The 22,353-nt window shown below is 41.3% G+C and overlaps 1 protein-coding gene across 3 annotated transcripts in view; it reads left to right on the top strand.

Moving 5' to 3' along the window:
• Positions 1–22,153, top strand: part of slit2 (slit homolog 2 (Drosophila)) — an 85,661-nt gene extending 63,508 nt beyond the window's left edge. For 2 of the 3 annotated variants that reach the window (XM_068321328.1, XM_068321329.1), the window contains 22 exons: positions 1,930–2,080; positions 2,213–2,287; positions 2,426–2,569; positions 2,808–2,951; positions 3,048–3,214; positions 3,322–3,454; positions 4,551–4,619; positions 4,910–4,981; positions 6,419–6,490; positions 6,594–6,665; positions 7,478–7,641; positions 8,588–8,712; positions 10,329–10,426; positions 11,691–11,830; positions 13,632–13,725; positions 14,270–14,407; positions 15,481–15,721; positions 16,583–16,713; positions 16,804–16,958; positions 17,489–17,843; positions 18,694–18,908; positions 20,363–22,153. In XM_068321328.1, coding sequence (XP_068177429.1) covers positions 1,930–2,080; positions 2,213–2,287; positions 2,426–2,569; positions 2,808–2,951; positions 3,048–3,214; positions 3,322–3,454; positions 4,551–4,619; positions 4,910–4,981; positions 6,419–6,490; positions 6,594–6,665; positions 7,478–7,641; positions 8,588–8,712; positions 10,329–10,426; positions 11,691–11,830; positions 13,632–13,725; positions 14,270–14,407; positions 15,481–15,721; positions 16,583–16,713; positions 16,804–16,958; positions 17,489–17,843; positions 18,694–18,908; positions 20,363–20,619 — 3,212 coding nt within the window. In that variant the 3' untranslated portion in view covers positions 20,620–22,153. The remainder of the gene's footprint in view (positions 1–1,929; positions 2,081–2,212; positions 2,288–2,425; positions 2,570–2,807; positions 2,952–3,047; positions 3,215–3,321; positions 3,455–4,550; positions 4,620–4,909; positions 4,982–6,418; positions 6,491–6,593; positions 6,666–7,477; positions 7,642–8,587; positions 8,713–10,328; positions 10,427–11,690; positions 11,831–13,631; positions 13,726–14,269; positions 14,408–15,480; positions 15,722–16,582; positions 16,714–16,803; positions 16,959–17,488; positions 17,844–18,693; positions 18,909–20,362) is intronic. The other variant, XM_068321330.1, reaches the window with a different exon arrangement.
• Positions 22,154–22,353: the final 200 nt, after the last annotated feature.

Raw genomic sequence — 22,353 nt, 5'->3', positions numbered from 1 at the left:
AAAGTCACGATCCCCAGTGTTCTCTGGCAATTTATGTAATTCAGTTTCATCCCTACAACTATTTTTTTGTTTTATTCGTGTCGTAGTTGGACCTGCTGGAGATCATATGAAGGAATACACTAAATAAATTCATACACTTACACTTTTTTTGTGTGCCTCCTCTCATAACCCCCCTCCAAAAAAATAAGTTTTAATCAGTCGAGCTTCAGGCAAATGAGGTCCAGGACTTGTGTTTGGATGAAAGCACCCACCATAATGTAATGTTATACCAGCATGATTCTCACTATTCACGAGTCATTACCCCCTTTAAATGAATTGCTGCCTGGGGAACCAAGCCCCCGAGAAAATAAAAGAAATTGCACCATTTTTCCGCAGTTTTTCATCACCTTTTCCCTCTTGTTCAAATAAACGAGTGAAATCCCTTCTTCTTTCTCCCGCTGCCTCTCTCACACACTCAGGAGTACACCATGTCGGCTGTAAGTAAGACACACAAACACACGTGATTCCTGCGTCGACAGTAATCCCCCCCCACCTCTCCTCGCCTCTGACCCGACCTTTGACCTCAGCCTCAAAGACCTTTGACCTCCTATGTGATTCCTCTTGTGTGTCTACAAACAACGACGACAAGATCCATAAGCTTTCAATACGCAGAGTCACATGTACTTATGTATGATGCTGTTTGTGTGTGCGTGTGTGTGTGTGTGCGTGCGTGTGTGTGTGTGCGTGTGTGCGTGTGTGCGTGTGTGTGTGTGTGTGTGTGTGTGTGTGTGTAGACCCATGTGTGACTGTGTCAGGGCTTCTCTTGCCTTCAGTGCTGCTGTAACTCTCCTCCCACTCCTCTGTAACTGCTGCTGTGTTCCTGCTCTCGGTCTCGTCTGAATTTAGATGTTTCCAGCCTCTTCTTCCTTTCCCCTCTTTCTTTCCCCCCTTCTCTTCTTTTCCTCTTCCTTATTTCCTTCTTATTTCTGCTGTCTTCCTCTCGACAATCTGTGATCCTGTCCTCACCTCCCCCAGCTCAAACTCTCTTCTTGCCCTTTTTCTGTCTTCTCTTTTCCCCTTCTCCTCTCATTATTCTGCACCAAACCTCTTTTATTCTTTTAGTTCTAATTCCCTTCACATCCTTCTCCCACATCTATTACCTATTATCCCAAACTCATCCCTTCCTATCCTCTCCTTTTCACTCGTCTTCCCCTTGTGTCTTCCTCCTCCTCCTTCTCCTCCTCCTCCTCCTCCTCCTCCTCCTCCTCCTCTCCTGTCCTTCCCACCCCTGTGTTCCAGCGGAGGAGCAGTCAGTCAGCAGGTTGTTCCTTTGTGCTTGATCTAACCATGTGGCTGCAAGGTTCCTATAGTGGAACATGGTTCTGTCAAGCACCATGGAACGGCCCTGCAACACCCTGCAGCATGGCCAAGACCCAAGACACAGCAATATCCTGTAACCCCCGGCCTCCCCAAAAACAACCTGTGTGTGTGTGTGTGTGTGTGTGTGTGTGTGTGTGTGTGTGTGTGTGTGTGTGTGTGTGTGTGTGTGTGTGTGTGTGTGTGTGTGTGTGTGTGTGTGTGTGTGTGTGTGTGTGTGTGTGTGTGTGTGTGTGTGCGTTCCTTCCAAGCCACGATACATACATGAAGCATTTTGAGATAACGTCTATGGGCAATGTTGCATTTGATGATAATCATCAATGTTTTGAAATGTCCCTATCCAATCAGACAGGCCTTGTCCACCCATAGACCCAACTGTATGTAACACCTTTGATTGGGACAAAGTTCCAAGGTGTGCATCTCATAATAATCTATTTTCTTTTTGGGGGGGTTTAGCCCCTCTGGACTATCTCAGAATTCCTTGTTTGTATCACGCCCATCCCTTCACACTGGGCTCTGACTTTTGCACAACTGAGGCAGTTAGTGATACCCCCCCTTTGTGATTGTGAACAGGTTCTGAGGATTACCGCAGTAAGCTAGGAGGGGACTGCTTCGCCGACTTGGCCTGTCCTGAGAAGTGTCGTTGCGAGGGCACCACAGTGGACTGCTCCAACCAGAAGTTCACCAGAATCCCAGATCACATTCCTCAGTACACCGCCGAGCTGTGAGTCAAGTTGTGTTTGTCTTCCATACAGTGTGTTGCCATGTTATATACAGGAAACCTCACTTAAATCCTTCCCTCTGTCTCTTTGGTGTTCCCTCTTCCAGTCTTTGACCACCTCTTCTCTGTTCCTAGGCGACTAAACAACAATGAATTCACTGTGCTGGAGGCGACGGGGATCTTTAAAAAGTTGCCTCAGCTGCGGAAGATGTGAGTCATACGTTATAAACATCGCAGGATAAAGCGTTACGATATGATCCACGTTTATTTGTCTCTAAACACCTTGCCTTTTCTACTCAAAAACAATTGTTCTGTCTTCATTCTTCCCCTTATTCCCCCACATTGCAGTAACCTTAGTAACAACCGCATCACTGACATCGAGGAGGGGACGTTTGAAGGAGCTTCAGGGGTCAATGAGTTGATCCTGACCTCCAACAGACTGGAGAACATTCACCACCGTATGCTGAAGGGACTCGGTGGCCTTCGCACGCTGTGGGTACACACACCCACACACACACAGTTACAGTATTTTCCGCAGTGTAAGGCGCACCTAAAAGCCTTTAATTTTCTCAAAAATCAACAGTGTGCCTTAAAATCCAGTGCGCCTTATATATGAAAATGTTTTAGGGTGTGTCGTCCATTGAAGGTGCACCTTATAGTCCTATAGTGCAGAAAATACTGTACTTCAATGCAAATCTAATCACATTATCATGCATGTATTTGTGTGCAGAATGCTGAGGAGCAACCGAATCAGCTGCGTGAGCAACAGCAGCTTTGTCGGGTTGAGCTCAGTACGCCTCTTGTCACTCTACGACAACCAGATCACCTCCATGAACCCCGGAGCGTTCGACACGCTGCACTCACTGTCCACACTGTGAGCATTACACGAACACATACACAAATGTACAAACAGACACTGACAAGGAAAACAAAACCCCATTGAGCTCAAAATCATCTTTATCGTCTCCAGCAACCTGTTGGCCAATCCCTTCAACTGCAACTGTCATTTGGCATGGTTGGGGGATTGGTTGAGAAGGAAACGTATCGTCACTGGTAACCCTCGCTGCCAGAGTCCTTATTTCTTAAAGGAGATCCCAATCCAGGATGTAGCTGTCCAGGACTTTGCCTGTGAGGAAGGTGAGATGGAGGAGATTGTATTTTCTTTCCGTGATCTTTTTCTATGACTTAACCCTCATTAACTTAACCCTAAGCCTCATTGCGTTTCCTCCTCTGTGCACTTTCAGGTAATGATGAGAACAGCTGCTCACCTGTGCTGAGGTGTCCTGCAGAGTGTTCCTGTCTGGACACTGTGGTGCGCTGCAGCAACAAAGGCCTCACCACGCTGCCCAAAGGTCTGCCAAAAGAGACCACTGAACTGTGAGTCAGCACCAGCATCCGTTAGCAACAAAGTGGAACTGGGATTTGAAGCCATTTCTGTCATGTCTATGTCATTTCTTGTCTTTTTCTTATCTTGGAACTGACGATATATACTACCTGTTCAGGAATGAATGTCTATACTCCCTTATAAAATTATCAATATTTAACATTAAAGTGCAATTTAGATATAAAAAGAGATAGTGGCAGCATATCATCAAAAGCCCTGTGCTTAGAAAACTTAAACTTGATGGTCTTAACATTTCAGTCAGTCTTTTAATCATGCAATCTGTACTTGGGCAGAAAATATTTGAAAACGCAAGTTTTTTCTTGCGGTTACGCCTTTTGTCCACACGACAACGCAGATATTCGGAATGATAACGCAACTTTTCAAAGATGCCAGCCAAAGTGAAGTCTTTTTGAAAACGACGGGTCTGCGTTGTCGTGTGGACTCTGTATCCGCTATTTTTTCGATCTATCTATTACAACGACAACCGTAGTTGAAACCGGCTATTTTCTGACGTACAACAGCTCCGCGTTGAAGACGCGTTGATAAACATGCTTGACAGTTGAATATTTGTTCATCTGTTTCTTTCTTTATAAGTCATAAAGTTTATAAATTTATTTACAGCATTTTCCGCTCTATAAGGCGCACTGGATCCCCCACGCACAGAATCCATGAGGATCAGAAAATTATAGCAGCAGATTAGCAGTCAGACTGGAGGCTTGCTGGTGGTTTTGGTCATTCCACGTTTTCTCCTGTGGAGACTAACTTAATGGTTAATTAATTTAGAAGCTTAATAGCACTATGTCACAATGAAGGAGATGGGTTTGTGTGTGTGTGTGTGTGGTTGTGAGGGAGAGAGAGAGTGGGTGATTGTATTAGGATGCCTGTGGGGATATTAAACTGTTTATTATGGCTGTAGCTGTGGTGACTGCTCACACTGCTGGAGATGAGGAATTTCCCTCATGGTTAAATAACTTCATTTTCTCTCTCCTGTCTCTCACCATCACTGTCTTTCTCTTTTCCTGTCCACTTTGCATGATTTATGTCATTTTTCCATTCTCTTCATACCTCCTCTCTCTTTCTCTATCCCAGGTATCTGGATGGCAACCACTTCACTCAGGTTCCTGTGGAGCTGTCCAATTACAAACATTTAACACTCATGTAAGTCTCTCTCACACACATGATCTCATGACTTTATACATGTTAAGGTTCCTACTGAAAAAACAAATCAAAACCAAACAGTAATCTTGCAGAGCTCTGTATTGTATCATTTTAGACATGACCTTATACAATACGGTCTACTTGCATGTGTGTGCAGATGTTTGTGCATGTGTTGACAGTGTGTGTGTGTGTGTGTGTGTGTGTGTGTGTGTGTGTGTGTGTGTGTGTGTGTACGTGCGTGCGCGCGTGCATGTGTGTGTTTTACGCATCTGTTATTGTTTCCTTTTCAGTGATTTGAGTAACAACCAGATCAGCACGTTGTCCAACTACAGCCTCAGTAACATGTCCGAGCTGCTTACTCTGTGAGTCTGGCTTTACATCAGTCTCTTTGTATGTGTGTGTGTGTGTGTGTGTGTGTGTGTGTGTGTGTGTGTGTGTGTGTGTGTGTGTGTGTGTGTGTGTGTGTGTGTGTGTGTGTGTGTGTGTGTGTGTGTGTGTGTGTGTTTGATAAATTGAAAGTGGAAATCGCTTGAAACAAAAAGAAAAGTGCACGTAGCCTGAAGCAGTTTACAACACTGCCAAAAGTACAAGAAAGTGCTGACAACAAACAAAGTACTACACAAAAACAAAAACAGCTGTTAATAAATAATGCATCGGTTTAATAAGGACTTCCTGGACATGTGCAATGTCAATACTTCCAGTCTTAATTGATGTGAACTCACCAACCACTATTCTGTTCTTTATTCATATTAGCCATCAGTTTAAAAAAGTTCTTGCTGCTCATAAATGTATTTATTTCTTCAGTATAACTTGCTTTTTAAGTCAAAAGTCAAAGTCAGATTTAATTGTCTAGTATATGCACGACATGCAGCACAGATGAAATTGCAGTCCTCCCTGACCCACGGTAAACAGGCAGTACAACAGGCAGGACAACAGGTAGTATAACACAGGCATTACAACACAGGCAGTACAACAGGTAGTATAACACAGGCATTACAACACAGGCAGTACAACAGGTAGTACAACAGGTAGTACAACACAGGCAGTACAACACAGGCAGGACAACAGGCAGTACAGCACAGGCAGTACAACAGGTAGTACAACACAGGCAGTACAACAGGCAGTACAACAGGTAGTATAACACAGGCATTACAACACAGGCAGTACAACAGGTAGTACAACAGGGAGTACAACATAGGCAGTACAACACAGGCAGGACAACAGGGAGTACAACATAGGCAGTACAACACAGGCAGGACAACAGGCAGTACAGCACAGGCAGTACAACAGGTAGTACAACACAGGCAGTACAACAGGCAGTACAGCTCAGGCAGTACAACACAGGCAGTACAACAGGCAGTACATCACAGGCAGTACATCACAGGCAGTACAATAGGCAGTACAACAGGCAGTACAACACAGGCAGTAGAACAGACAGTACAGCACGAGACGAAACACAAAGGGATGGTAAACATCTCTACTTGTCGTCATTAATATTTGGTATTTTTGCTGACTCGCTATCCTCTTTGCTGTTGAAAAATTCAAATTTGTCAGATTAGTTATGTATCAGAATCTGATTCTTACAATTTAATTCCAATCGACAGCACAAACTTGTGTTCGTACTAACCACCACACGGATACGATGGTGTGTGATGCACGTGTTTGCGTCTGACCAGATTCAAACCTTTAGGTCTGTGTTTGCTCAGTGGAATGTGGTTACAAAGGAAGAGTTTGCCCTGAAACACCTCGTTGGATTTAAAGTTATTTTGATGAACAGAATGTTTATTTTGCATTTAAAGAATCCTGAGCTACAACCGTCTGCGATGCATTCCAGTGAGGGCGTTTGATGGCCTCAAGTCTCTTCGTTTGCTGTGAGTATCCATCTCGACATGCAGCAGGTTGTTCTGGAGATACTTTCTGATCAGACTTCTTTAACATCCAGACTCTCTTTCCTTTTATCTTGGCCTTTGCTAGGTCCCTCCACGGTAATGAGATATCGCTGATACCAGAGGGAGCCTTCAAAGACCTCTCGGCGCTTTCCCACCTGTGGGTTATGTAAAAACACAGACTCTAGCTTTTTGCCTTTTAGAACTGCAAAATAAAGAAAACACATTATTGTGGCTAAAGAGAGTATTTCTCAGCATCCAGAAGGGAAATGTCTGCTCATGGAGGCCTGATGGTGATCTTAAATTATAAATTAATTACAAATCTCTATAACAACATACCCATATTTGTCTTGGTCTTATCTGTTGAGAGTTTCCACTTGTACTTAAATTAATCGACAGAACACTAAAATATACAATACAGGCTACAAATTTCTTTCTTTTTGGGGGGGGTGAATGAAATTTTTAGAATTATCAAATATCAAAATGTCAAAAATGACATATACTGTACATCTGGGTAATGATCAAGCTGGATCAGAAAACAATGGTAAGGATGGATCTTTCTTTGATTGGCTGAGAAAAAAGAAATCTGCACTTGCACTGTTTCCTTTAAACATAAATTTCAATTTTATAATTTAAAATGTATCTTTTCAGCATCTTACTTGTCTAGTTAGCACAATATCTATGTGCTAACTAGACATATCTAGGCACATACCGATTCAGCTTTAGGTGCTTAAACAACTGTAGAGATTAAATACTTGCAGTGAAGAGTTATATTCTGAATCTTGTTCAACTGAATCAGTGTCAATCTAGAGAATGTTCTTTAGAATTTAGCTTTAGTCACAGTAGAAATGTGTAAAATCTGACAAAAAATATTAGGTTTTATGCTGGTCTTGCATGTTATCATTATATCATTGTAATGATAACAAAAAAAAAACATTGTTCTGACCCTCCTCTGCCTCTCCTGGTTGCCAGTGCTCTGGGGGCCAACCCTCTGTACTGTGATTGCCACATGCAGTGGTTGTCAGACTGGGTGAAGAGCGGCTACAAGGAGCCCGGCATCGCCCGCTGCACTGGACCTGGTGAAATGACCGACAAACTGCTGCTCACCACACCTTCCAAGAAGTTCACCTGTACAGGTAAATATACACCGTCACACACGTGAAGTACTGCAGCTCAGACACGCTTACACAAGCCAGCAGATGTACATTATACTTTTACTTTATATTACGTGTCTTAAAATAACACACATTTTGTATTAAATATTCTAAATATAAATATAAACACACTTCATGATAATGAGGAGACCACAAGTTACCATACACAAATTGTTGCTGACAAATAATAAATACTTTAATATGAAGGTTTATTGTTTTAAAGCGACGGCAGCAAAATGTTGATAATTATGTTTATATGATCACTCTAAAACTTGTGTTAGCATGATTGTGGGTAACACAACATACTGCAAAATGCTATTTCTGTTAATCTTGAAACCTTATTATATCCCTTTAACTATGAACACATGACTGAAACCTTTTTTTAACCTAACCTAACACGCACTGTAGAAGTCCTTGGGCCTTGTGGTTTTCTGGTGCCAGGTAACGTAACCCATTGCCTTCCAGTACTTTTTCCGTGTATCTTTTCCTGGAGACAGTCCCAGCCTTGTTTTGTTGGTCCTGTGAGCCCTGACCAGACTGAACCGTTCTTATTCCCCTCCAGCCTTCATGTTCTGATCAGTGTTGTGTGTCCTTATTGTTAGAATGCAATGTTCTGTTGTGTGGTGTGGATGTTTGCTGTACATGTCATGGCGTTGCAAAGAAAATGTAATATTGTCATTCATAGTCTGATAACTTATCTGAAAGTTTTCCCATAAACTTTTAAGTACCTTACATTTTTGTTGTAGACATTTTTTGGATCAAATTTCAAAGCCACAAAGTTGAATTCTTAAGATGGACGGTTTATGCAGAACCCTGATTGTGTACAGCTGTGTGTGTATGTCTATCTGCATATTCTTACTTATATTAGTAACCTAAAAGTAGAAATTGTGTGCTTGTCTGTGTGGGTTGATGTGTTTACATCACACAGGTCCAGTAGAAATTAGTGTCCAGGCCAAGTGTGAGCCCTGCCTGTCCAATCCCTGCAGGAATGACGGCACCTGTTCCAATGACCCGGTGCATTATTACCGTTGCACCTGCCCCTTTGGATTTAAGGTACACGGAAATGGGACACTTGTTCAATAACCAATTTAGAACATTTATATCATCTGTAATTTATACATTTCTGTTCAACTTTGACCTGTTTTTTGCATCAATCTGTGATGCCGACGGAACCAAAACAAAATAACACAAATCATCCATCCATCCATCCATCCATCTTCCACCACTTATCTATAGTCGGGTCGCGGGGACAGCAGCTTCAACAGGGAGCCCCAAAGTTCCCTTTCCCCGGCCACATCCACCAGCTCTGACTGGGGGATCCCAAGGCGTTCCCAGGCCAGTGTTGAGATATAATCCCTCCACCTGGGCCTGGGTCTGCCCCAAGGTCTCCTCCCAGCTGGACATGACAGGAACACCTCCCCAGGGAGGCGCCCTGGAAGCATCCGCACCAGATGCCCAAACCACCTCAACTGACTCCTTCTGACGCGAAGCAGTAGTTTTTCAGAGCCCCTCGTGAACAGCAGTGTTTCTCACCCTATCTCTAAGGAAGACACCAGCTATCCGCCAGAGGTAGCCCATTTCCAATGCTTGTATCCGCGTTCTCATTCCTTTATTCATGACCCATCACTCATGACCATAGGTGAGGGTACGAAAGAAGATTGACTGGTAGTTGGAGAGCTTTGCCTGTCAGTTTAGCTCCCTCTTTGACGTAACAGTGGGGTAAAGCGACTGCAATACCGCTCCTGCTGCCCCAATTCTCTGTCCAATCTAACTCTCCATTGTTCCCTCACTCGTGAACAGGACCCCAAGATACTTAAACTCCTTTACTTGTGGAAAGATCTCATTCCCCACTCAGAGAAGGCCTTCTCCAAGTCCACAAAACACATGTAGACTGGATGGGCATACTCCCAAGCCCCCTCTAGGATCCCTACAAGACTAAAGAGGTGGTTCGTTGTTCCATCAGGACGGTGTTGGCAAACACCCTCTGGTCCCCCTTTCTAAAAAGAGGAACCACCACCCTAGTCTGCCACTCTTTTGGCACTGTCCCAGACTTCTACGCAATGTTAAAGAGGCGTGTCATCCATGACAGCCCCTCAACACCCAGATCCTTCAGCATTCCGAGTGAATCTCATCAACCCCCGGGGCTTTGCCACTGTGAAGTTGTTTAACTACCTCAGTGACTTTGCCCAGAGAGACTGACTTGTCCTCCTCCAGACGTTCCCAGTTCGCCTGCACTACTCGTTTGGGTTTACCAGGTCTATCCAGAGGTTTCCCCCGCCAACGGACCCAACTCACCACCAGGTGGTGATCAGTTGACAGCTCTGCCCCTCTCTTCACCCGAGTGTCCAAAACACATGGTCAGAGGTCAGATGATAAGATCACAAAATCGATCATTGACCTCCAGCCCAGGGTGCTCTGGTACCAGGTACACTTATGAGCATCCTTGTGTTTTAACATGGTGTTAGTTATGAACAATCCGTGACTAGCACGGAAGTCCAACAACACAACACCGGTCGGGTTTAGATCAGGGAGGCCATTCCTCACAATCACGCCCCTCCAACTGTCTCCATCTTTGTCTCCTACAGGGATCCCGGGAAGGACATCATTTAGGGACCTCAATTGCTCTCTAAAAGCACTGAATGAATGTGTGTGTGTGTGTCTTCATTTAGGGACCTAATTGCGAGGAGCCTATTCATGCTTGTATTAGTAATCCATGCCAGAATGGGGGCACCTGCCACCTGAAGGAAGGAGAAGGGAGTAACTTCTGGTAAGTAACGGTTGAAAAACATTTTAGACTTATTTTAAATACTTATAATAGTTTTACCAATGAGTATGAGTTGACGTGTCCTCCGTTGCTCTGACAGAAATGTATAACATGCCTCTAAATAAGGCAACATCAATAGCAAGATGCCAACAGGCATTTCCTTTAAAAGGGTAAGCTAACGTTACAGGAACTGACAACAGACGACTCTGTGTCCTTGACATGTTTTGCATTTAAATGATACATTAGGCTGGAGCTGCTTCCGTAATATGAAAATTCTCTTTTACAAAAGTCACAAATCACTGCGTTTTTGTTGATAGTCCCGTTTTTGTTATTTTTATAAATAAACTTTCTGCCCAAAGGTCCGAGTGGGCTTGCCTTGCTCTCCTGTGTCACGTCCATCTCTGTTGTCAGTCGCCCTGCTTTTGACTAGTGGTGCAGGTATGAAGTGATGTGACACTGCAGCCTACAGGTCCCTCAATGGGCTAAATTTAATTTATTTTTCATTTTCATTTATTCAATAGTTTCGGGCAAAGCAAGGAAAAAAAATTAAATCAGCAAATAAATAAGCAAAGATCATAACTCAACAATACAATTCTGCCTGAAAGGGAGTGGGAAGAAGAAAACTTATGTAATCCCACCCCAGTTTTAAAATGCTTGCGCAATGACTTGCCACTCACGATTAGTTGCGTTAATTTTTCTAGCGTGTTAATTTGCAGCGTAATTAATTAATCTAATTAACGCGTTAAACTGACAGCCCTAGTTACTATGAAATGATAAACAATTGATGTGAAGTTGAAAGATCTGAACAACTCTTGTACTCTTACAGAAGACATAGGTACACTGGAAAATTCCATCCTGTTGAAGTACTTTTGAGAAGAATATTTTAGTATCTCTAAAGATATTTAACTAAAAGCACAAACCTAGTTTTTTTTAAAGCACAGGAATGTGGTGAAGGCCAGACATCAGTCATGAGATCACAAATCCCAACAAAAACCAATGAACTAGTGGTTCTGAAGAACAGATGTGTTGATGCAACATGTGAGTTGCTGATCCTTCAAAGAAAGTTCTATAAGAGCTCTTTATTAGACCAGTATAGACCTCCATGTGTGTTACATCCAAACATCTGCATATTTTCATTTGTTACCATCTGCTTACGTGTGTGTGTGTGTGTGTGTGTGTGTGTGTGTGTGTGTGTGTGTGTGTGTGTGTGTGTGTGTGTGTGTGTGTGTGTGTGTGTGTGTGTTTGTGTGTGTCCTTATGATCTCAGGTGTGTGTGTCCAGAGGGATTTGAAGGTGATGGATGTGACATCAATATTGATGACTGTGAAGACAATGACTGTGAGAACAACTCCACCTGCGTTGATGGGATAAACAACTACACGTGCATGTGCTCCCCGGAGTACACAGGTACCCCCAGCCTTTACTCCCACAAAGAAGTGACAAGTTAATGTCACCAGCCTGCAAATTCATAGTTTCAATTATTTTAACTTCATTCTGTTGAGAAGATTTCACATGAGCCTCAGCAGCCTGTTGCTATTTGTTTGGCCTGCTTTTGTACTGTGCTTATCATCTCTGAGTGTTAACCCTTGTGGCGCTGTTTTCTGTCTTCTTTCTGTCTCGCTATCTGTCTGTTTTCTGATCTCGGCTCTCTCTATCATTTGTCATCTGCTTTTTGCTTTTTGTTTTCTATTTTTTTGTGGTTTTGCAGCGTCGACCAATGAGGTGGAGAGAGGTTAGTCTGCTCTTCTTGCTGTCGCTCCTATTCCTTGCTCCTTTTTTTTTCAACCTCTCCTTCCTTCCATCATTTCTTGTGCTTGTGCCAAGTGTAATGTTCAGCACAGCAGATGTGTGTATGAGTCATGGTCTGTGTTAGCAGTGCATGTCCTTGACGTTTGAAATTTACCATTTTAATTCAAACTGTCAGATATCTGGGGTTACTTCCTTCCTGTTTAATGCGTATTTGGCATAGCTCTACTGAGATTGATAAAAGGTGTTACCCGTTGACATATTACATTTTATATCATTATAATTTCCCACAAAAAGACCCAAAATGACTGTCTGTATGTGGAAACCAAATCCCAATCCCATCCACACCTGCAGAAGATGTAAAGATTTCTATTCTTAAGAAAGGCTCAGTTACAACTGATGTTTTGTTTTTATTTATCTAACGTTAGTTGCTCAAAAAATGAGCAATAAGCTGTACATTTGTTTGGAATTATTTTATGGTTCCCAAGAAATATTCTCTGGACGTTTTTTTGGACCATTTATGTCATATTAGCTCACCTCTGTAGTGAAAAATACAAATAGCTATATAAAGTACATAAAAAATGAATAAAGAAACAAAATGAATTTTAAAAAATCTGCTTTACACTGCCTTTTCCATCTGATATACACATTTTACAAAAAGTTTAGCATGTCACCTGTGGACTGATGTATGAGCAGTCCTAATCTCTTATTCAGACAAGCGCATAATGTTAGAAATGCTTATCAAAGCCATTTACACATGCAGATCTGTAAGAATAATAAACAGGGAAAGGAAGATGACAGAAACCCCATCGTCAACCAGTCATAAAGAATAAAAAGGATTTCCATCTATTAATAAGAATATGCTTACATGACTGATTCTGAATAAGTGAACCAGCACAGGTACTGTGTAATTATTCCAGAGTGCAGTCTGTGCTGTCAGGAGTATTAGTTTATTCCCCGATGCCTCATCAGTGACTCGTTTGGAGTTCAGAGGTTCAGGAACGCTGAGATTAATCACGGGATTATTGTCAGGAATATGACATTCACAGAGATGAGATCGTTTATCAGGCCTTTGTGTCGGTCCTCGTTGCAAGAGGATCATCCATAATCAGCGTGCACATTTTGCAGGATATGCAAGCTCACACACACACACACACACACACACACACACACACACACACTCACACACACATACACACACACAGTAGAGATACACAACATAAAGAGATGCACAATCAAAGGAAAATCTGCCGGCAGAAACAAACTGCGAGTTGAAATGGGAAATAGAATCCGATAGAATCTCCTTTATGTAATTATTAAGGTGTTAATTTGATCTGTCTGTGTGTGTGTGTGCATGCGTGTGTGTGTGGGTGTGTGTGTGTGTGTGTGTGTGTGTGTGTGTGTGTGTGTGTGTGTGTGTGTGTGTGTGTGTGTGTGTGTGTGTGTGTGTGTGTATTCCCAGGGGAGCTGTGCGAAGAGAAACTGGATTTTTGCGCACCAGAGCTGAACCTATGTCAGCATGACTCCAAGTGTATTCTGACCCCTCAAGGATACAAGTAAGATGTCTAAACATGCAGACACTCTTGACACACACACACACACACACACACACACACACACACACACACACCTGATCGTAGCTATCAGGAGGGCCCTGTGACCTGACCTACTCTTCTTCTGATGGGCTCAGTATGATGCTGCTGTTTTTCAGATCATCATCATCATCATCATCATCATCATCATTGCTGTGCCATACTGAATGAATAAATAAGGGGAAACAAATATTTTTCTCCTCATATTTTGTGCCATACTTTTCATGTATTCCACAGAAAAACAACGTGAAACATATCTACCAGAGAGATCAGTCTGCATCTTTTTCATGATTGCATTAATTAAGTTTTTAATTATTTCAAAAGCAGTATTTTTCTCCTATCTATCTCTTATCTTCTACTATTTATCTCCTGTCCTACCTAGTCCCTCCAAAGGCAGGTCATACCAGTTTAACCAAGAATGTACGACAAGCTGTTGCTCTGTCAGAGAAACAAAGTTCAGCATCAGCACGAATTTCCATCCCATTTGGTGTGTACGTGTGTGTTTTAGGTGTGAGTGTACTCCAGGTTACGTAGGTGAGCACTGTGAACTGGATTACGATGACTGCGAAGAAAACAAGTGTCAGAACGGTGGTCAGTGCATCGACGCCATCAACGGATACACCTGTGTCTGTCCAGAAGGATACAGGTAAGGGGATGGCGGGGTAAACCCCAGAGGCATCGCCAGCACATCGTTGGGTGCTAATAAATATTATCGTCAATATTTACTTACCTATTATCTTAACTATGATAGTCTTTTTTTTTTTTTGAAAAAAAAATGTCTGTTCATATTAAAGTTATATTCTGTTTGTGTGAAAATTACAGTATTTTCTGCAGTATAAGGCGCACCTTCAATGAATGGACTATTTTCAGCCTTTTTCACACATAAGGCGCGCTAAATTATAAAGCGAATCTGATTATAAGGCGCACCTTCAATGAATGGACTATTTTAAAACTGTTTTTCATATATAAGGCACACTGGATTATAAGGCACACTGTTGGTTTTTGAGGAAAATTAAAGGCTTTTAGGTGCGCCTTATAGTGTGGAAAATACTGTAATATTAGTAGGAGGAACTATTTTAAATAAATGCAAACCATGGTTTTTGAACGCTTTAGACATCGAATAAATCGGATTTTGACCAAAAAAATCAGAATTTTTCTGACTTAGAAGTCGAACAAAATTTGGAAGTCGAATGCCTTTTTCTCGCCGCCAAGCGCAAGAAAATGTGAGAAAAGTCCAGAGAAAATGTGACAGTAGTGTGCTTTTTAATTTGGTTGACAGTATTCAATAATTTTTCACTTAATTTGTGTTCCACTGCCTCTGGTACGAGTTACGGTACCGTAAACTTCTGTCCAAAAGACGACGGTAACTCGTACCTGAGGCTAACCTGATTACGTCCATGGTTTTTTTTTCTTTCTTTTCTCGTGTTCGCTTTTCTTTTACATTTCTTTGATATGTTTCTTTACTATACAATTTCATATATAAATGACATTATGAAATAACATATTATGGTGAAAAAAGGTAGTTTTCTAGCATCTTGGAACGGATTAAGACCATTTACATTATTTGTAATGGGAAAAATGTATTTGGATTTGGAACAAATCGGTATTCGAACATCCTCCTGGAACGAATTGTGGTCTGAAACCGAGTTTGCCTGTAGTGGTTTGCTTAGCCTCAACTCATAAAGTCAGTCGAATAAAAAAATGTGTCTGTTTTTTTAGCGGGTTATTCTGTGAGTCGTCTCCACCTATGGTCCTTCCTCGCACAAGCCCCTGTGACAACTACGGGTGCCTCAATGGAGCACAGTGCATCGTAACTGGAACGGATCCCCACTGCCAGTGTCTCCACGGTTACGAGGGTGATCGCTGTGAGATGCTTGTCAGTGTCAATTTCGTGAGCCGCGAGTCTTACCTGCAACTTCCCTCCAGTCTCCTGGCACCAGAGACCAACATTAGCCTACAGGTGCGAGCTTTAACAGTTGCAGCTTATAGTGATGTGCAATTTAAGTAAGAAATAAAAAAACACTTAAAAAAGGTGACAAAACTAGACTGCAATCATTTACTAAAGCACTGCAGTTTCAGTAGCTGTTTCGTAATAACATGACTTGTTGACCATGAAAACCTACCCATATAATTTTTAATCATATTGGCATTATTATTATTATTATTATTATTATTATTATTATTATTAATAATAATAATAATAATAATAATAATAATAATAATAATAATAATAATATTATTGTTAGTGTGTTTTTTAGTTTTTTTTATATTTCTTATATTTATATTCTTTATTGCTTCTTGCCACCTTTTAATGCACCCGACAACGCATCCAAAAGTTCCATTTGTGGTCAACTTTACCGTACCTGGCAATAAACTATTTCCTGCTTCTGATTGTGATTCTGATTATGTCAACACTTCAAGAGAAATAATATTCACCAATGGTATTTTTCTACAGGGTGTAGCTCCAGAATAAGATTTCCTCATTGACAAAGGCCCCGCTCCCTCCATTCAATTTCTGTTTAATTCATAAAGTTTGGGTACAATTGACAACTGTGGTCTAAAAAGGTTAATTTTCCTATGTTTAAAAAAGATTAAAGTCCTGACTCCACCAGTTTTTCCAGATCCACTCCAACATTCAGCTCTTCCTCAATACACTCCTAACATTCCCTAGTGCACAGAGCAAAGCAAAGCAGAGACTAAAAATTGGGTGTGACCAAGATGATTCCAATAGCTGTTGCATGGTTGCTGTTTCTGCACATTTTTATATTTATACTTTGATTTATTTCAAGTCTTTTTCACAAGCATCCCTTGTTTTTTGCAGATTGCTACAGATGAGGACAGTGGGGTTTTGTTGTATAAAGGAGACAACGATCACATCGCCATGGAGCTTTACAGAGGGCGCCTTAGGGTCAGCTATGACACTGGATCTTATCCCCCATCTGCTATATATAGGTACCAGCACATACAAGCAGCACACCTGAAGGATGAAAGAAATGAACGGAATTTCTTCTCACCGTTCATCTCATGTCTTTCTATCTCTAGTGTAGAGACGGTTAATGATGGAAGCTTCCATGCTGTTGAGTTGCTGGCATCAGACCAGACTTTGTCATTGTCCATCGATGGAGGGACACCCAAATCCATCAACTCCATCAGCAAGCAGTCCACTCTCAACATCGATTCGCCTCTTTATCTGGGAGGTGAGGACCCCAAGTTCAGTTTGTGTTTACCAGCCATGACAGACATCCATGCATTCTGTGTGGGCACCAGCTTATTCCAGTAATACTTCATTCTTTTGCCAAAGTTCAGCCATTTGTCTCATACAAATGCCAATGAAAAACAAATGTACCTTTTATTATTGACTTTCGATTACGGCAAATACTGCCATCCATATTCTGGCTGAACATAGGCTTAATTATAAAGACAAGTTTCTATTTGGTCTTAAAATCCAGTAGTGGATCAGAATATACTGTTTTAACATCATTTTCATCTCATCTTGTCATATGGGCATCAGAGTTTGGTCGTCTTCAGTTCTATCCTATCAGATAACAGAAACATCCCAATTCCTCAATGTCATTCATTTTCATCTTAATATTAGAATAACTAATACAAATATTTTTACTATTTGATCAGTTTATCTTCTAATGAGACTTTTAGTCACTTTATGTTTCTTTGTAAACATGCAGCCTTGCTCAAATATTAAAAACTAATTCTCCCTGTCATCTTCCAGGTATGCCAGAGCGTACCTCGTCCTCTGGGGGGCTCTCATCCCTGCAGCACACTTCAGGAGGACGAAACGGTTCCAGCTTCCACGGCTGTCTCCGGAACCTGTACATCAACGGGAAGTTGCAGGACCTCGGAGCCGGGCTAGGGCCAAATGCTCCCGGTTCTAGGACGGCGCAGAGCATCGCCAAACAGTGGCTAGGCCAGGGAGTGGAGCCAGGCTGCCAACCCTGCCAAAGAAGGGCCTGCATTCAGGGCGACTGCCACCCGACCGGACATCGTGGTTTCACCTGCACCTGCCATCCGGGTTGGACAGGAACTCTGTGTGACCAGCAGGTCAACAACCCCTGTGAAGGCAACAAGTCAGTGTATTTACTTTATCTACACTGGTGTCGCTGATTACAATACTAAGTTAATACAGTGGTACCTCTACTTATGAAATTAATTGGTTCTAGAAGAAATTTCGTTAAGTAGAAAATTTCGTAAGTAGAGACAAGTTTTCCATGCAAATGCCCTAATCCGTTACCACCAACCCCAAAACTCAGACTGTTTTATAAAGCATAAAAATGCATCAAAACGTGTAACAAATTCATGTTACAATTAGATTATTACACAATAAATGAGAGTTGTGCATAATGTAAAAAACAAAGAATAGAGTAAAGAATAAAAATGTCCTCATTGTTTTTTGCCCTCTTTGGTTCATGCCCTCTTGCCCCCCCATGAACAACAGAGTGAATTCCAGTCCTCCTTCTGAACTTCTCCAACCACCCACGCGATGCCTTAAACTCCTTAAACTTCCTTTTGTTTTAATAACGTGGTGATTGTAGATGCATTACGGCCATATTCTTTGGTGAGATCAACCAAACGCATCCCTTTTTCATGCTCTTCTATGATCTCTTACTTTGTTTGTGCGGACAAAAAAACTCTTTTCTTCGTCTTTTCTTTTCGTCTTTCCTCCATCACTTTCTTGGGGTCCATAGTGAATACTCTAAAAGTTAATATATTTACGTAAAACTATCAGAACACCTCATGGGTGGAGGGCCGAATGATGAGGACGCTGCATAGACACCTATCTAGCTACACACAGAGGTTCCTCTGAGCCAATGGGATGCCAGGATGCTAGGTAATAGCCAATGGCAGAGCAGCTATGCGAGTATCAGCACATACTGTATTTTTACCTTTCGTAACTAAGTATGCATTCTCCACCTACAGGTGCATCCACGGTACCTGCCTTCCCATCAACTCGTACTCCTACTCCTGTCGCTGCCAGCCTGGTTTTGCTGGTGTTCTGTGTGACGAGCAGGACAGGGCTGAGACTAACACCTGCAGTCTGTCTCGATGTAAACACGGCAAATGTAGAGTGTCGGGCCTGGGCAAAGCGTACTGCGAGTGTAACAGTGGATATACAGGAGACGCCTGTGACAGAGGTGAGGAAAGCGTGCACGTAAATAAACCCTAATGTTCTGATATCTAATGATGATCAATTTTTTTGATCTGAGGCACGTTTCTCTTCTAAACTCTTGCTTTGCTGTCTAACTCTCATCTGTAGTTTTTTTCAACTGTGGGTTTTTGTGTGTCTAATGATGTTTACTGTGTCTGCATTAATGCTTCTTCACCGTGGGCTTTTTCAATTCAGCATCTTCTGAGCTCCCTCTTAATCCCTCATGGGGCATTACTCAGGTGAGACCTACCTGATTACGTATTACTGCCACCATTTTCTCCTCTTTTTTTTTTAAAGTTCTTCTCCAATGCAACCTAAAATATTTCCACCCACTCCCCCATGCTTCTCTTTATTTTCACCTCATGCAACATGGCTCTTGGTAGTTTTCTCATTTCCTTGTTTTTAATTCAAATTATGTGTGGTTCTTATATCAGGTCAAGGAAGATGTGATATCTCACAGGGCTCCTCTTGGAATGCTAAAATCTAATTTCCTAAATCAATAGATTCATTTTCCAACTTAATTTATGGTACTAAGTACATTAGTCAACAGGTACAGTATTTGTTTTACTAAAATCATGTAAAATATTAATACAAGCATAAAAATGAGCATGAGGATCTACATTTCATAAGGATTTGATTTTCATATGATATACAGTATTTTTTTATTATTTTCAGCTAGAGTTGAGAAGAAACATGTCTGAAAGGTTGACAGAATGTTTAGACCTCTAAATGAATAATACGTAAAGGAGGTGAATTCATGACTGCTTAATCACATTTAGTTTACAGTATTTTTCCGCACTATAAGGCGTACTGGATTATAAAGCACACTTTCAATGAGTGGCCTTTTTTTATTTTATTTTTTAAATTTCAAACAGAAAGTACACTGGATTATAAAGCGCACTGGGTTATAAAACGCATCTGAGAACTCATCTTCAATGAATGGTCTATTTTAAAACTTTCTTCATATATAACGTAAATTGGATTATAAGAAATAAATTAAATTAATTAAATAAAATAAATTAAAAAGATTTTAGTCTATTTTAGAAATTTTCATATAAAAGGCAGACTTGATTATAAGAAATTGAGAAAATTAAAGGTGTGCCTTATAATGCGAAAAATACTGTAATTAAGACAAGCTATTACTTTATATTGTTTTGGATTTCACTTTGTCTTTTTGACAAAATTTAAATTATTGGCCTCTAATTTATATTCTAGTTTCTCAGTCTCATGAAAATGTATTTGATTCACATTAACATTTAATATTTGACTTGTGCTCTCATTAAATTTGCTCCATCCTTCATGGTGTCAGCTTGTGTCATTAGACTGTCCCCCTCCTCATCCGCTTTAGTGCTCCGATATGTTCAGCGGCTGTTCAGATCTTTGTTTTTGACATAAAGACCAGCTAATATTAACTTTTCTGTTCCCTCCTCCCTCCCGTAGAGGTGGCCTGCCGAGGGGAACGGGTCCGAGATGTCTACCAGAGACAGCAAGGCTACGCGGCGTGCCAAACCCAGGAGAAGGTCTCCCGCCTAGAGTGTCGCGGCAGCTGCCCTGGGGGGCCGGAAGGACAGGGCTCCTGCTGCACCCCCCTTCGCAGCAAACGCAGGAAATACACCTTCCAATGCACTGATGGCTCTTCTTTTGTCCAGGAAGTGGAGAAAGTGGTCAAGTGTGGCTGTGCAAAGTGCTCCTCGTAAAAAAAAATTAAATATTAAAAAAAAAAAAAAAAAAAAAAAAGAGACAACACCCATGGCAGATGTCCTCCTCCTCTAGATATGTTTTACAAGTCCCGCCCGCCTTAACGTGATCCTCATCCCTCATATCCGAGATCCAACCCACCACACACCCCGTTCTTTTTTTAAAAAGCCTGAAAAAGAAAAAAAAAGAAGAATAAAAGAAGAAGAGGAAGAAACAACTAAATTTGAGTTTCTTTTCTTGTCAGTGCTGGACTGATGATTTGATGCTTCCTCGGTGGGGATGTTTGATTTGTATTGTAAAGTACAAAAAACAGACTTATTTTTTATTACGAAGTGGAGAAAAAGACAAAAAAAAACAAAACACAGAAAAGTTGACTTTTTCCCTACATCTACTCTCTCTTTTTTTTTTTTGTTGGCCATGATGACTCCAATGGTGTGCCACACTGTCTCTTCCCTGGAGGACCGACCAGTCACTGATGGCTTACCACCCTTTGTAGACTCCCTGCTTCCTGTCTGTGAGTTGTGTTTTAGGAGTAGCCTTAACTGGTAGTACCACAGACTCACCACTAGGAGGCGCATTGAGGCGTGAGAGACGAGGGCTAGTGATAGGCTCCTGAACCCTATGAGACTGTGTGCACCACCCGACACACAGATGTGCTTAAACTGGTGTTTTTACAGCTACTGAACAACACACACACACACACACACACACACACACATACATACATACATACACACACACACACACATGCACGCACACACACACACGCACGCACGCACGCACGTACGCACAAAATGCTCTCACTTGTAAAAGTTATTCATGTTACCTGCCAGGTTTAAAAAACACTACTCTCTGTTTATCCACCCCCACCCCCCCACCCCCAGTCATGGATGACAAGTATTTATTGTACCATAAATACCTGTACTTTATTCAGTAGATTCCACTATGTATCAATCTGATTCTTTTAATATATATTAATTTATATTTTTTCCTTATTTTTGTATTAAAAAAAAGACATAATCTGTCAAAATAGCTGAACTAACAAAATGGTTTTCTTTTATTTTGGTCGAAGAGAGGTTGTTTTTTTGGGTTTTTTTGATCACTGAAACTATTGTGCTTGCCAGAGACCTTAGTTACATTTTAATCTGCAAATGTGACGTGAAGACATTGTATATTTTTGTCGCGTTTCCTGAGAGTTTGTACTGTGCCATTACCAGAAGGTCTTTATATTAGAGTATAAATGTATAGATAATTTCCCTACCTATGTATTTCACATGCAGATCTTGTGAGTAGCATTGACCCTAGAGGATGCTTAGAACTGTTTTTACCTTTTTAACAAATTTATGCTTCAAGAATACTGTGACTTTTTCTAAATGAAACTACTTTGTTAGCCCCTTGGTCTCAGACGTTAACATGTTGCTGCTAAGTTTTTGTACCGTAGACTTGGATCCTGATCTGTATGTTATATTGAACTTCCTGCTCCTACTGTACAGGGGCACCATGTGTAACAGATAAATATGTCCCCCACCTCTACACATGTGCATTGTGCTTTATATTTTCCTCCATCCCCCCCAGACTAATGTCAGTTCCCTGACTGATGTTTGTTTATTAAACACAATATTTACTTCACACTCCTCACCTTTGTTATTTTTGATTTTTCCATAAAAAGGGCCAAAAATAGAATTAGAAAATAGAATATAGAAAATAGAACTAATAGAAAAAAATAAAATAGA

This window comes from Antennarius striatus, chromosome 8 (genome assembly GCF_040054535.1).
Source record: "Antennarius striatus isolate MH-2024 chromosome 8, ASM4005453v1, whole genome shotgun sequence".
NCBI lineage: Eukaryota > Metazoa > Chordata > Actinopteri > Lophiiformes > Antennariidae > Antennarius > Antennarius striatus.
This window is presented reverse-complemented; position numbering and strand designations above follow the sequence as displayed.